We start from the raw sequence: 14641 nt of genomic DNA, 5'->3' as shown, positions 1-14641 counted from the left end.
GGGAAACCCCTGCGCTGGCTGTTAAAGCCAGAATGCTGGGTTAAATTCACAGTTAATTGTCTCTGAGTATTTTAATTACTTACCCGACAGCTCCTCGAGGGTTCTCTGCTCACCTGCAAACCAGTCCGGTTTAAACCTGGAAGTGGATTGCATCACGTCAGGTTCCTGACCCAACAGCACTTTTCAAGGCTTCATTCTCCTCCCTGTCTGCACCAGAACCCGCCTCCCCTTGGCAGTTAAAACTGTGCCCTCTGACTATAAAGTACAATCCTCTTATCAAATTCCTGAAAGAACTCAGTCTAACAATATTTCAGGGTTCATTATGCCAGTCTTTTTTTGGAATTTTGAATATGGCTGCAGAGGGAATGTGCAAGCTACCCGACCTCATTCTCCAAGTGGACACGGCTTCAAAAACATTCTCTGAAACAATAGAGCCTTAAACAATAACCGTTTTGAGGATTATACATTAATCTTTCAGAGGTTGTCCTGGTTAGGGAAACTTTTCTCAGGTGATTGTCAACCCTAAGCCCCCAAGGCATGAATCGTCTCCTACTGCTTGATGCATGTCATCCTGTGGTCTTCCTGACTTCTCATCAAGCCCACTGAGTAGCATTTGTGCACGAATGAACAATGTGGACCCAAACATAGAATTACATCGATTCTACAGCACAGAAACAAACCATTCAGCTCAATTGGTCTATGTCGGCATTTATGCTCCATGTGAGACTTTACCCATCCCTCCTCACCTAACCATATTAGCCTATCCTTCTATTCCTTTCCCCCTCAGTAGTTAAGGTTAATCTTGGCCCTTTCTGGAACCAAAAGCTGGCTACCTTTCAGTTGATTTCAGGATATGGTACTCAGGGTTGTGCTCTATAAGTTAGATTGATTATGCTTGCTGTCAGACTTTGGGGTGCTTCATTGATGGCTGTTGCAGCCGCCTGTGGATAGCAATGGCATTTTTGGGGAGTATTTGGAACCTTAGCACCTTAATTCAAAAAGCACGTATAAAATACAAAAATCATGGTTCAGGCCTTCGAGAAGAGAACCATTACTAGGCTATCCAATAGACAGATCCAGATAGCTTCTTATTCTTGCAGTCACCCATTCATTTATCTCCAGGGGCTCAATAGTTCATAGAACACTATTGCTGGGGTTGACATCTACACCCAGAGAGCCCACCAAACATAGATCAAGGTTACAGTCTACAATTTGCTAACCACAAGAGACCGAAGTGGGGGGCCACCTTTTTGTTTCACAGGTACCAGTTTAAATATTGACATGTGAAATGCAGAAGAGCCTATTAAAGTAGGCAGTCTAGATTTTTAATGTTTTGTAAAAGTTTTTGTAAATCCCAATAGATGTAATGTAGGCTACTATATCTATATTTTATTGATCATTGTGTGGCCATTATATGTGATCAAGGTTGAGAACTGGAAAAATAAAATCCAGTTCCATTGAAGAACCTAACTAGAGCTAATTCAACAACTCTTACACACATTATATTGCGTAACATGCTGCAATACAATTAGAATATTTGAAGGTCTATATGTTAACCGAGCTATGTGCAACACTAGTGATGCACTCTGGTTCAAATGGATTGCTGAAAAAGTTTATAACCTTTATTATTGAAGTGCTAAGAATTGTAAATAAGTACCTTTGGAATGCAAAAATTGTGAAAAATAGCATTGTTACAAGTGTAGAAGACAGAATAAGGCCACATAGATTGATAATAGTGATAACATCATTTTGTTCAAGGATTATGGTCATTACTGGCCCTGAGGTGCTCATTACCATCCCTTGCTTCACTTGATCTAGTAATGAGTACCTCAGGGCCAGTTATGCCCGCACAAGATGATGATATTGCTATATTATTGTTAAGGAGCAACTCTATTTTAATTATAATCACAGTGAGCTGAAAGGTCACTTACCGTTATGATCAGTTTTTTGTGTGTCCGGCTGAGAAATATTCACGACGACAAACACAGAGAAAATATAATGGTTGCACAAAAAGTTGCAGCATTGAATTTTTTCTGTATCAAATAGAAAGGTTTTCTGAAAGCACTTGCTGTGGTCAGCAGAAAGATTGAAAGCACATATTATACAGGACATAGCCAATCAAAAATATGAAGCAACTGTTGCAAAATAAATTGATTAAAAAACAGCACCTTAACTTCTGATAGAGACAAACCTTCCAGATACCAAAGAAACAAATTCATGGCTGCATTGGATTAAAACATTTATATTTTCTGTGTTCTATTTTTCAAATTTTAGATGCTGTGGATTTTTAGAGTTGACATTTGGCAGCATCAGGTCCAGGCCACTTGCAAATCCCTTGTTCACAATTTAGAATATACAGGCAGAATAGAGCCATGATTTCTGTAAATTAGAGGCAGGTGCAAAGATTTAGGAGCCCCGTCCCCTGTTAGTTTCAACCCATGATCAATTACGTGTATGTTTAATACCTTTTTGTTACTGCATTGAATCAGATGTTATGCCGCAGTCTCAGGCTGACTGGTCTTATTTATTTAATCCTCTAAAACATAGACATTCCCTTTTGCATTGCATCACTAAATATGGTAAGGTTACTCACATTTAGTTTATTCTGGAGTACAAATGTAAAGGCTGCATTATGCAATGCAATGTCTAAAATTCACGTGATGATAATGAAAAAATGATATAAACTGGTGATAGAGATACTGCTGTGCTTCAGTCTGGTAGTAAAATTCACAATGAGATTAAAAGGATGGTGCTAATTATTACATCAGGCATTTATTTGGTTGCTAGATGTTTGTCTAATTTGTATCCTTGAATGATCTTGCAGGTGAAATAATTAACTATTTGTCTTATGTGAGCACCCTGAAGTATGAAGAAAGGCCACACTATCAGAAACTACACAACATCTTGTTAAACAGTCTGGAAGCCAGTCGATCTAAGTACAAGGATCTCAGTGGATTAGAGTACACGGATTCTTTGCATCTGTTTGATACGGAAAATTTTGAGAACATACGCCCAATTCAAAATGTAAGCAGCAACATTTTATTGCAGTTTCCTAGCTTGAAGAGTTAATGGATGGATGCTTTCTAATGTCTTTTGTCACAGTTTATATACAATAGTATTTGATACTGATGAAAATACAGCACAAGTGGCTACACCATGCATCACAGAATATTAGGATAAGGGTTTTTTGGCCACTATGATGCCCACCAAATATTTAGTTCCCAATCTTAACGAGGACTGTTGGTAGAAGTGGGAGGTTTCCTTGAGGGAATGTTGGAAGGGGAGATGGCTAATATAAGTTTTTAAATAATTTAACAGAGAACAGTACTGGCAAAGGGTTAGGAATGAGTTTTCTGTCTTAAGCAATGAGTAGCATGGGGCACCTAAAGAACGTGGGCCTTGAAATTACATTATGCGATACAGTACTATTGTAAGGAACATTAACATATTCATGCCTGATTCCCTTCTCTGCTATTTTTAGCTGTGATGTTATCCCATTTATTTTAAACTTACACTTGTCTAGAGCCTTCAGCATAGTAAACATCTCAAAGCTTTGGAAAGTAATCGAATAGGTGAAAATTTGGCTGAAGCGATCAAAGAGTTAGGTTTTATAGAAGCTTTTGAAGTTGGTTGGGTAGTTTGGATTTTAACTGCTTGCTCAAAAGGTTAGACATCTCTAGTCCCATGTAAAACATTTTCAAGTGTTCTAGAAAATCTATTATTATATAATGGGTACTTCATAAATTCTAAAGAGGAACTTTCATGATTGAGATCATTTCAAAAATCACCAGTTTAAAAATCATTCTAATTAACTTGAAAATGTATTCCAATGTTTTTCTATCATACCATTTGAAAAAAATGTTTAAAGGGTGCATGCTGATAAGATCGAGAGAAGGAACTGAATTTATGTGACCAAGGACACATTCTGCCAATCACTCTCATTTACCCTCCTTCTCACTCATTCATTTATCCACTCACACTCTCTCTCATTTACTCTCTCACTCACTCTTATTTACCCTCGCAGACTCTTTCATTTATTTCCCCTCGCACTTAGGCATAGCTGGATACAAAAACACACACCTATCTGGAGTTGTAACCCTCTGGGTCAATAATGATATTAACAGATGCTAATTGAACTCCTCCACACTGTCAAAATCAGTTGTACTGCTAATCATGTCATCAGAATTAAATTCTTGAACAATTCCAGTCAAACAAATTAACAGAAATAGACAAGGAAAAGTAAACAGGCATTCAAACCGTTTTAATCCACATAACGGTTGAATTTTTAAAAGGTGCCCTGATTACAAAATGTATTCTTTGTCCTTATTGTTAAAGAAACAAGGCTGCATTTACTTCAGTATCTAGAAGTCAACAGTAGATGGGGAGAACACCTAGACATAGAGAACACCTGAATAATAATCATAACCAAGATTATAGCGGGTTCAGGAAAACTGACTTTAAGGTGGTGGCCAAATAAGTGGAAAATGCTCAATAAAAGTGCAGTGCTTTTAAGGATATATGTATAAAGGAGTGTGCAGATCAAACATGCACCATATGGATTAGAGGCTTACAGATCTGAGTATTCTTTATCCAAAACCCTTGGGGCTGATTGCGTTTTGGTATTCAGATATTTTCAGTTTTCAGATCTACCATATATACAGTTGGCCCAGGCCTACTTACATTACAATAGCCTAAGCTTAGGCTAGCTGTAGTCTGCAAATACAAGGTTGTTTCTCCATTATTCAACTCTCACACGCCATACTTCTTACCTGTTAACACTTATTGCACCTGTAATATAGTATTACATTGCTTTATTAACATACAAATTAACTGCACAGCCATTGAAAAAAAGTTTGGTTCTTGGATGTGTTCAGTTTCGGATGTATGGATAAAGGATATTCAACTTCTAGTATCAAACATCAGAGTGGATGATCCATCTCAGCCTCCTCCGGAGGTCCCCAGCATCATGGATGCCAATTCCATTCACTCCATGTGATATCAAGAAACGGCTGAAGGCACTGGACACTGCAAAGGCTATGGGGCCTCACAATATTCTGGGAATATTACTGAAAACTTGTGCTCCAGAATTTGCCGCGCCCCTGGCTAAGCTGTTCTAGTACAGCTACAACGCTGGCATCTACCCAGCTATGTGGAAAATTGCCCAGGTTTGTCCTATACACGAAAAGCAGGACAAATCCAACTCAATCAATTACCGCCCCATCAGTCTACTCTCCACCATCAGTAAAGTAATGGAAGGGGTCATCAACAGTGCTATAAAGTTGCACGTGCTTAGCAATAAGCTGCTCACTGACTCCCAGTTTGGGTTCCACCAGTGCCACTCAGCTCCTGACCTCATTACAGCCTTAGTTCAAACATGGATAAAAGGGCTGAAATCCCGAGGTGAGGTAAGAGTGACCACCCTTGACATCAAGGCAGCATTTGAACGAGTGTGGCATCAAGGAGCCTTAGAAAAATTGGAATCAATGGGAATCAGGGGGAAAACTCTCCGCTGATTGGAGTCATACCTAGCACAAAGGAAGATAGTTGTGGTTGTTGGAGGTCAATCATCTCAGCTGCAGGACATCACTGCAGGAGTTCCTCAGGGTAGTGTCCTAGGCCCAACCATCTTCAGCTGCTTCATCGGTGACCTTCTTTCCATCATAAGGTCAGAAGTGGGGATGTTTGCTGACGATTGCATAACGTTCAGCACCTTTTGCGACTCCTCAAATATTGAAGCAGTCCATGGACAATATCCAGGCTTGGGCTGACAAGTGGCAAGTAACATTCGCACCACACAAGTGACAGACAATGATCATCTCCAACAAGAAAATCCAGCCGTCGCCCCTTGATGTTCAATGGCATTACCATCACTGAATCCCCCACTATCAAAATCCTAGGGTTACCATTGACCAGAAACTGAACTGGACTAGTCATATAAATACTGTGGCTACAGGAGCAGGTCAGAAGCCAGGAATCGTGCAAGGAGTAACACACTTCCTGTCTCCCCAAAGCCTGTCCACCATCTACAAGCCACAAGTCAGGAGTGTGATGGAATACTCCCCACTTGCCTGGATAAGTGCAGCTCCCACAACACTCACGAAGCTTGACACCATCCAGGACAAAGCAGCCCACTTGATTGGCACCACATCCACAAACATTCACTCCCTCCACCATTGATGCACAGTAGCAGCAGTGTGTACCATCTACAAGATGCACTGCAGGAATTCACCAAGGGTCCTTAGACAGCACTTTCCAAACCCATGACCACTACCATCTAGAAAGACAAGGGCAGGAAATAGATGGGAACATCACCACCTGGAAGTTCCCCTCGAAGTCGGTCACCATCCTGACTTGGAAATATACCGCCGTTCCTTCACTGTCGCTGGATCAAAATTGCAGAACTCCCTTTCTTTCAGCACTGTGGGTGTACCTGCACCACATGGACTGCAGCAATTCAAGAAGGCAGCTTACCGCCACCTTCTCAAGGGCAATTAGGGATGGGCAAAAAATGCTGGTCCAGCCAGTGAAGCCCACATCCCATGAATGAATAAAAAAAATAGAAAATGAAATTTTAAGTATATAGTTAGGTGTTTTAAAAAAAAATCTGGGGATATGTTTGTGGCAAGCAAAATTTTTAAGATCAAATGTGGAGGCCTTTTTTAAAATAAAGCTGTGGTATAGAAAGGGAAAACAACAAAATGAGAAATTTTAGATTTTGTTTCGTAACTGATTTTATCTTAGGAATGTGATACCTCTTGAACTATCAAAACAGCTATGGAATGTAATAAAATTCAAAGAAAATTTAGATTAGTCATTTAAGACTAAAGTGCTGCATTTTCCCAATTCCTCAGGGAATAAATGTGATGCGGTACGGGACCATGTAGATCAGAGAGGTTCCAAGCTTGATCGCTGGGAAAAAATTAGTGAGGATTCCTTTTCCTATCCAGTAACTTGGGCATACACAGATATTGAGTGAAGACTAGATCAGGTTCAGCTACAATAGATGGCAAAATTAGATGGCAACCTGGTGAAGCGACAACACGGGACTAATCGCATGCTGAACAGAAGAAGTGGGTGATGGACAGACCTAAGCGATCCCACAACCAACAGATCAGATCAAAGCTCTGCAGCCTTGCCTCATCCAGTCGTGAATGGTAGTGGACAATTAATGAACAGGAGGAGGAGGCTTCACAAACATCCTCGTTCTCATTGATGTGAAGCTCAGCATGTCAGTACAAAGGACAAGACTGAAGCATTTGTAACCACCTTCAGCCAGCAGTGTTGAGTGGATGATCCATCTGCTTCCTCCTGTGATCCACATCGTCATGGATGCCTGTCTTCAGACAATTTGATTAAGTCCATGGGCAGAATTTTCGGGTCAGCGGGTGGCCGCAATGGGCGGGCCCGGGAGTGGCAGGGGAATGGACCGCCGACCGCGATTGGCTCCCGACCGCGATTTCTCACTGGCTGGTCAATTAATGGCCAGCCAGAGTGAAAGACGCGCTTAAAGGCTCAGCGCTGCCAGAGTGGAGGCGGGAGGAGGGCGAGCGCTGAAATCAGCGCGGGTGTGGGGGAGCGCGGAAGGAAAGCTCCCTGAAGGCAGAGAGCTGCCTCAGGGAGCTGACAAATTTAAAATCAATAAAAACAGAATTTAAAACCTGGAAAACACGTCCACGCGTCAGAATGAGACACCTCAACAGACGGATGATGAAAATTTTTAAAAAAAATTATTCACAGAAACCTTCTCCCGCCCTTGGATGAGGTTTCCTCAAAAATGCAAAGGCCGTCTGGCAGATTCGCCCGCCCGCCAACCGTAACATTGGACGGGCAGCGAAAAATCGCCATCAATTGCCTCTTTATTGGCCTCTCAATTCTCGGCAGGTGCGCTGCCGACTCTCGCGCGTGGCCACAGACCGAAATATCGCGCACTATTGAATGCTCGAGCGTAAAATTCTGCCCCATGTGATATTAAAAAATGTCTGAAAGCACTGGATACAGCAAATGCTATGGTCCCCGATAATATCTCAGCAGAAATACTGACAACTTGTGCTCAGAATAGCCTCACCCCTAGCCAAGCTGTTCCAGTATAGCTACAACACTGGCATCTACCCGGCAATGTGAAAAATTGCCCTGGTACGTCTGGTCCATGAAAAGGAAAACTGTCCAATCTGGCTACTTACCACCCCATCGGTCTACTCTCAATTATCAGCAAAGTGATGGAAGGGGTCATGGACAGTCCAATCAAGTGGCACTTATACAGTAATAACCTGCCCACCGATGCTCTGTTTGGGTTCCGCCAGAGTCATTTGGCACCTGACCTCATTTCAGCCTTGGTCCAAACATGAGCAAAAGAGCTGAACTCGAGGTGAGATGAGAGTATCTGCTCTTGATATCAAGACAGCATTTGCTCAAATGTGGCATCAAGGAGCTCTAGCAATACTGAAGTCAGTGGGAATTGAGGGTAAATTCTCCACTTTTTGGAGTAATACCTAGCACAAAGGAAGATGGTTATGGCTGTTGGAGGACAATCATTTCATTCCCGGGACACCACTGCAGGAGTTCCTCAGGTTAGTGTCCTGGTCCCAGCCGTCTTCACCTGCTTCTTCAATTACCTACCCTCATCATAAAATCAGAAGTGGGGATGTTCGTTGATGATTGTACATTATTCAGCACAGGTACTGAAGCAGTCTGTATCCATATGCAGCAAAACCTGGACAACATTCAGGCTTGGGTTGATAAGTGGTAAGTAACATTTATCCACATAAGTGCCAGGCAATGACCATCTCCAACAAGAGAGAATCTAACCATCTCCCTTTGACATTCAATGGTAGTACCATTACTGAATTTCCCCACCATTAACATCTTGGGGGTTACCATTGACCAGAAATTTAATTGGACCAGCCATATAAATACCATGGCTACAGGAGAAATCAGAGACTGGGAATCCTGAGGTGAGTAACTCACTTGCTGACTCTCTAAAGCTTGTCCACCATCTACAAGGCACAAGTCAGGATTGTGATGGAATACTCTCCACTTGCCTGGATAAGTGCAGTTCCAACTACATTCAAGAAAGTTGACACCATCCAGGACAAAGCAACTTGATTAACACCCTATCCACCATCTTGAACATTCATACCCCCCACCGCTGATACAATAACAGTAATGTGCACCATCTACAAGATGAACTGCAGCAACTCACTTAGGCTCCTTCGACAGCACTATCGAAACTTGCAACCTCTCCTCATGCAAGCGCATGAGAACACCACCACCAACCCTAAGTACCCTTCCAAGTCTCATGCCATTCTGACTTGGATCTATTTCGCCATTTCTTTACTGTCACTGGGCCAAAAACCTGAAACTCCATCCCTAACAGCACTGTGGGTGTGCCTACACCCGATGGACTGCACTGATTCAAGAAGGTGGCTAATTCCCAACTTCTCAAGGGCAAGTAGGGATGGGCGACACTTGGATCTTGGGAACAAATTTTTAAAAGTCATCGCTGGCATTCACTATCTAGGCTAATATGGGTGATATAGCAGAGGGATTGACAGCCATGGACCCACTCCTGTCATGATTATGAACAGGGAAATGTGTTGGTATAGGGCAAACTGGAGCACTTTCTATTCTTAAGGCAACTGCTCAGATACATGGATCTAAGAGCACTAGAAGAAATAAGGCTCAAAGTAGAGGGAGCTTTGCTTGATTTTCAATTCTTGCTTTTCATTAAGTTGATGGCTAATGCCAGAAAATTGGATAGTATTCCAATTTTTAAAGTCAATACCATGATGCTGGAAATTAGAGGCCTGTTAATGTGAATAGTTAAAGCAGCAAAGCCTGTTGAATTAAATTACAGCTTGGAGTCTATTTCAAGTAGATCAATTCAGTGCATTTAACAAGAGAAAAGGCAATAATTCCAAGCCAGTATGACTTTATCAAAGGTTGTACCTAACAAATTTTATTAGAATTCTTTGAGGATCTAAACAAAATGGTGGATGAGGGTAATGTGGTTGATATACATTTTGGATTTTCAGCAGCTGTTTGACGAAGCACCTCAAAAGAAACTTGTATGTAAAGAGAATACTCTTGGGATAAAAGGGGGATATTGTAAATGGGATAATAACTTGGCTAAATAACCAAAAACATAAGGTAATGAGCAATGGGGCTGGCACTAATTGGACAGCGATGACTGGCTGAGTAACTTAGAGATCAGTCCTAGGGTCTCTGCTGTTAACGATATTCAGCATTTATAAATGATCTTGATGAAAAAATTTAAATTAGAACGTGCAAATTTTCAGATGGTACCAATAATGAATTAACTAAATATAAAAACATCATCACAAAGTGGAATAAAGAGATGTACATGCAGTGGTAAGGATTCTGGATTCTGAAAACTTCAAAAAATTATTCTAGGTATAGATCATTGACCCAGTGAAGGAAGGTTAAAGCACTAATTCCGTTTTCATTGGAAGATTTTTTTTAAACATACAGTGTGTCATAATACAAGTTTCTAAAATAATTGAGTGTCCATAACACAAATATAGAGAGGCTTTCTTCTTTTTTTCTTGAAAAAGTATGAGAATGAAAGGGCATTGATCTAGGCACCGGAAATGACAACAGCAAACTCAGCCCTGTCGACCGTGCAAAGTCCTCCTTACTAACTTCTGGGGGCTAGTCCCAAAATTGGGAGAGCTGTCCCATAGACTAGTCAAGCAACAGCCTGACATAGTCACCCTCATGGAATCATATCTTACAATGTCCTAGACACCACCATTACCATCCTGGGTATATCCTGTCCCACCGGCAGGACAGACTCAGCAAACATGGCGTCACAGTGGTATATAGTCAGGAGGGTGTTGCCCTGGGAGTCCTCAACATTGACTCCGGACCCCATGAAGTCTCATGACATCAGGTCAAACATGGGCAAGGAAACTTCCTGCTGATTACCACGTACCGCCCTCCCTTAGCTGATGAATCAGTGCTCCTCCATGTTGAACACCACTTAGAGGAAGCACTGAGGGTGGCAGGGGCGCAGAATGTACTCTAGGTGGGGGACTTCAATACTCATCACCAAGAGTGGCTCGGTAGCACCACTACTGACTGAGCTGGCCGAGTCCTAAATGACATAGCTGCTAGACTGGGGTCTGCAGCAGATGGTGAGGGAACCAACAAGAGGAAAAAACATACTTGACCTCATTCTCACCAGCCTGCCTGCCACAGATGCATCTGCCATGACAGTATCGGTAGGAGTGACCATCGCACAGTCATTGTGGAGACAAAGTCCCCCCTTCACATTGAGGATACCCTCCATCGTGTTGTGTGGCACTACCACCGTGTTGTGTGGCACTACCGCCATGCTAAATGGAATAGATTTGGAACAGATCTAGCAACTCAAGACTGGGCATCCATGAGCATTCAGCAGCAGCAGAATTGTACTTGAACACAATCTGTAACCTAATGGCCCGGCATATCCCCCCTCTACCATTACCATCAAGCCAGGGGATCAACCCTGGTTCAAAGAAGAGTGCAGGAGTGCATGCCAGGAGCAGCACCAGGCATACCTAAAAATGAGGTGCCAGCCTGGCGTGAAAGGCCCCAACTCTCCCTCGTCCCTCCGCCCGCACAGGTAGCGCTGAGCGCTTCTGAGTGCACATCACGCTGGGCGGGCCTTAATTGGCCCGCCCATGTAAAATGGCGGCACGCAGACGATCGCGGGTGGCAGTTGGCTCTGCGCGCACCTGCTCCTGACCGGCCCGCCCGATGGGTAGAAAATTCTCCCCTATATGTTTCTATAAGACCGCCTCTCATTCTTCTGAACTCAAGTGGATACAGGCCCAGCCTGTCCTCATAAGACTTCCTGCTGGCCTCACCAATCCCAGTTATCAGTTGAGTGAACCTTCTCTAAACTGCTTCTAACACATTTATATCCTTTCTTAAATAAGGAGACCAAAACTGTACACAGTATTTCAGATGCAGTCTCACCAATGCCCTGTACAACCACAGCAAAACATCCCTACTTCTATATTCCATTCCTTTCAATAAACAACAACATTCCATTTGCCTTCCTAATCACTAGCTGTACCTGCATACTAACCTTTTGTGGTTCATGTACCAGGACACCCAGATCCCTCTGCACCTCAAAGTTCTGCTATCTCTCTCAATTAAATAATTTGCTGCTTTTCCATTTTGCCTGCCAAAGTGGACAAGTTCACATTTTCCCACATTATACTCCATCTGACAAATGTTTGCCCACTCATTTAACCTGGCTACATCCATTTTCAGGATCCTTACATCCTCTTCACAACTTACTATCCAACCTATCACATTACATCGATTTCACTTTATTCATGTGTGCATCAAAATTATTTGTTGAGACTAGCTTAGTCAGAGCTAAAGGTACCGGCAAGCCTCATGGTTGGCACACAGGGCAGTTAGGGACATTTCATGTATTGTGAAAAAAACAATGTTGCATTTTTGCATTCACTCTTTCTTGAATGTTCACATGACTGTCCAGTGTCTACTCACCATTCTATGGGTCATGGCTGAACTTGCAGGATTAGCTGGCCCTCCCTCTATACATTGTACAAGGTCACTCTCAGTGGGGATAATTGAAATGTTCTAGGTGAACTTAAAGTCCTGTAAGGACTCTGCTAGCCAGCACCTTGTGGTGGACCCACAGGTGGACAGTACTGACGCTGCCCTTTAATTTAACTGTCCTCTACTAACACTACATTCCTATTTACTCCCCATTCTTGAATAGCTTCCGGTACCATAGTGCCATGGTCAGTTCACGCTTCCACCCACAGCCACCACTTTCTTCCATGCACGCTGCAAGAACTTCAAACCTGTTGGACAATTGCAAAGACAGGTTCCTCCACTTCTGTCTTCTGGGTCCCCATACCTGCCTCACTTGCATTCACACCCTCTTGTCTCTGACCATGGACTAAATCAGAAGACCCTATCCTAATGGATGTGACTACCTTCTGCAATAAAGTGTTCAGGTCCCCAGCCCTGATGCATCGCAGTGTCTGTAGCATGGCCTCCAGCTCATTGACTCCAGGCTGAAGCTCCTCGAGCTGCAGATAATACTGCAGACATGTTTTTCTTGGATTGAACTGGTGTCCACAAGGCACCATATACTGCAACTGCAACACATCACCTGCCCTGCCATCTTTATAGTGGATTAATTAACCAATTATTATTTTACCAATTAAATTTTAATTAATGCCTCTAGTCCTGTCTGTGCTTATATTCTTATTATTTCAATTGATGCTCTATTTTCCCCGATTAAAATTCCCCAGTTTAGATAACATAAATAGGAAATACTCACCAGCCAACCACCAACCTGCATCCCTGTGATGCCACACCTCGATTTTTCTTTTGCACAAGGCTCTGAACCTCCAGGTTGGCTCTAAATAGATAGCCCTGACATCTTGCCACTATTAAACACTCACATCCCCAAAGTCTCATCGCTTTTAAACACCCACAGCCCCAAAGTCTCACCGCTTTTAAACATGCACATCCCTGAAGTCTCACCGCTTTTAAACATGCACATCCCTGAAGTCTCACCGCTTTTAAACACCACAGCCCTGAAGTCTCACCGCTTTTAAACACCACAGCCCTGAAGTCTCACCGCTTTTAAACATGCACATCCCTGAAGTCTCACCGCTTTTAAACACCACAGCCCTGAAGTCTCAACGCTTTTAAACATGCACATCCCTGAAGTCTCACCGCTTTTAAACATGCACATCCCTGAAGTCTCACCGCTTTTAAACATGCACATCCCTGAAGTCTCACCGCTTTTAAACATGCACAGCCCTGAAGTCTCACCGCTTTTAAACATGCACAGCCCCAAAGTCTCACCGCTTTTAAACACGCACATCCCTGAAGTCTCACTGCTTTTAAACATGCATATCCCTGAATTCTCACCGCTTTTATCCCTGAAGTCTCACCGCTTTTATCCCTGAAGTCTCACCGCTTTTAAACATGCACAGCCCTGAAATCTCACCGCTTTTAAACATGCACAGCCCCAAAGTCTCACCGCTTTTAAACATGCACAGCCCCAAAGTATCACCGCTTTTAAACATGCACATTCCTGAAGTCTCACTGCTTTTAAACATGCACTTCCCTGAAGTCTCACCGATTTTAAACATGCACAGCCCTGAAGTCTCACCGCTTTTAACACCACAGCCCCAAAGTCTCACCGTTTTTAAACATCCACAGCCCCGAAGTCTCACCGCTTTTAAACACCCACAGCCCTTAAGTCTCACCGCTTTTAAACATGCACATCCCTGAAGTCTCACTGTTTTTAAACATCCACAGCCCCGAAGTCTCACCGTTTTTAAACACCCACAGCCCCGAAGTCTCACCGCTTTTAAACACCCACAGCCCTTAAGTCTCACCGCTTTTAAACATGCACATCCCTGAAGTCTCACTGCTTTTAAACACCCACAGCCCTTAAGTCTCACCGCTTTTAAATTTCACTTCTCATGAGACCAAACCAAGCTGTGCCAAAGCTCTCGGGAATTCACTTTGCCTCTCCTCAGTGTTCTCATTATTCTTTGAGGTATGAGATTCCTTGAGGCCCTTTCACTATGCAAACACTCCTATTCTCTGTCAATACCTCATGATTATGCACTCCCCA

General features: G+C 42.8%; 1 protein-coding gene across 6 annotated transcripts in view; it reads left to right on the top strand.

The window, feature by feature from the left end:
* LOC144689658 (serine/threonine-protein kinase VRK1-like) overlaps positions 1-14641 on the top strand; it is a 100185-nt gene that overhangs the window by 68517 nt on the left and 17027 nt on the right. For all 6 annotated transcript variants that reach the window (XM_078556916.1, XM_078556918.1, XM_078556920.1 and 3 more), the window contains one exon: positions 2825-3024. In XM_078556916.1, coding sequence (XP_078413042.1) covers positions 2825-3024 — 200 coding nt within the window. The remainder of the gene's footprint in view (positions 1-2824; positions 3025-14641) is intronic.

This window comes from Cetorhinus maximus, chromosome 14, assembly GCF_964194155.1.
Source record: "Cetorhinus maximus chromosome 14, sCetMax3.hap1.1, whole genome shotgun sequence".
NCBI classification, from domain to species: domain Eukaryota; kingdom Metazoa; phylum Chordata; class Chondrichthyes; order Lamniformes; family Cetorhinidae; genus Cetorhinus; species Cetorhinus maximus.
The sequence above is the reverse complement of the archived record's forward strand: the minus strand, read 5'-3'. Positions and strand labels throughout refer to the sequence as shown.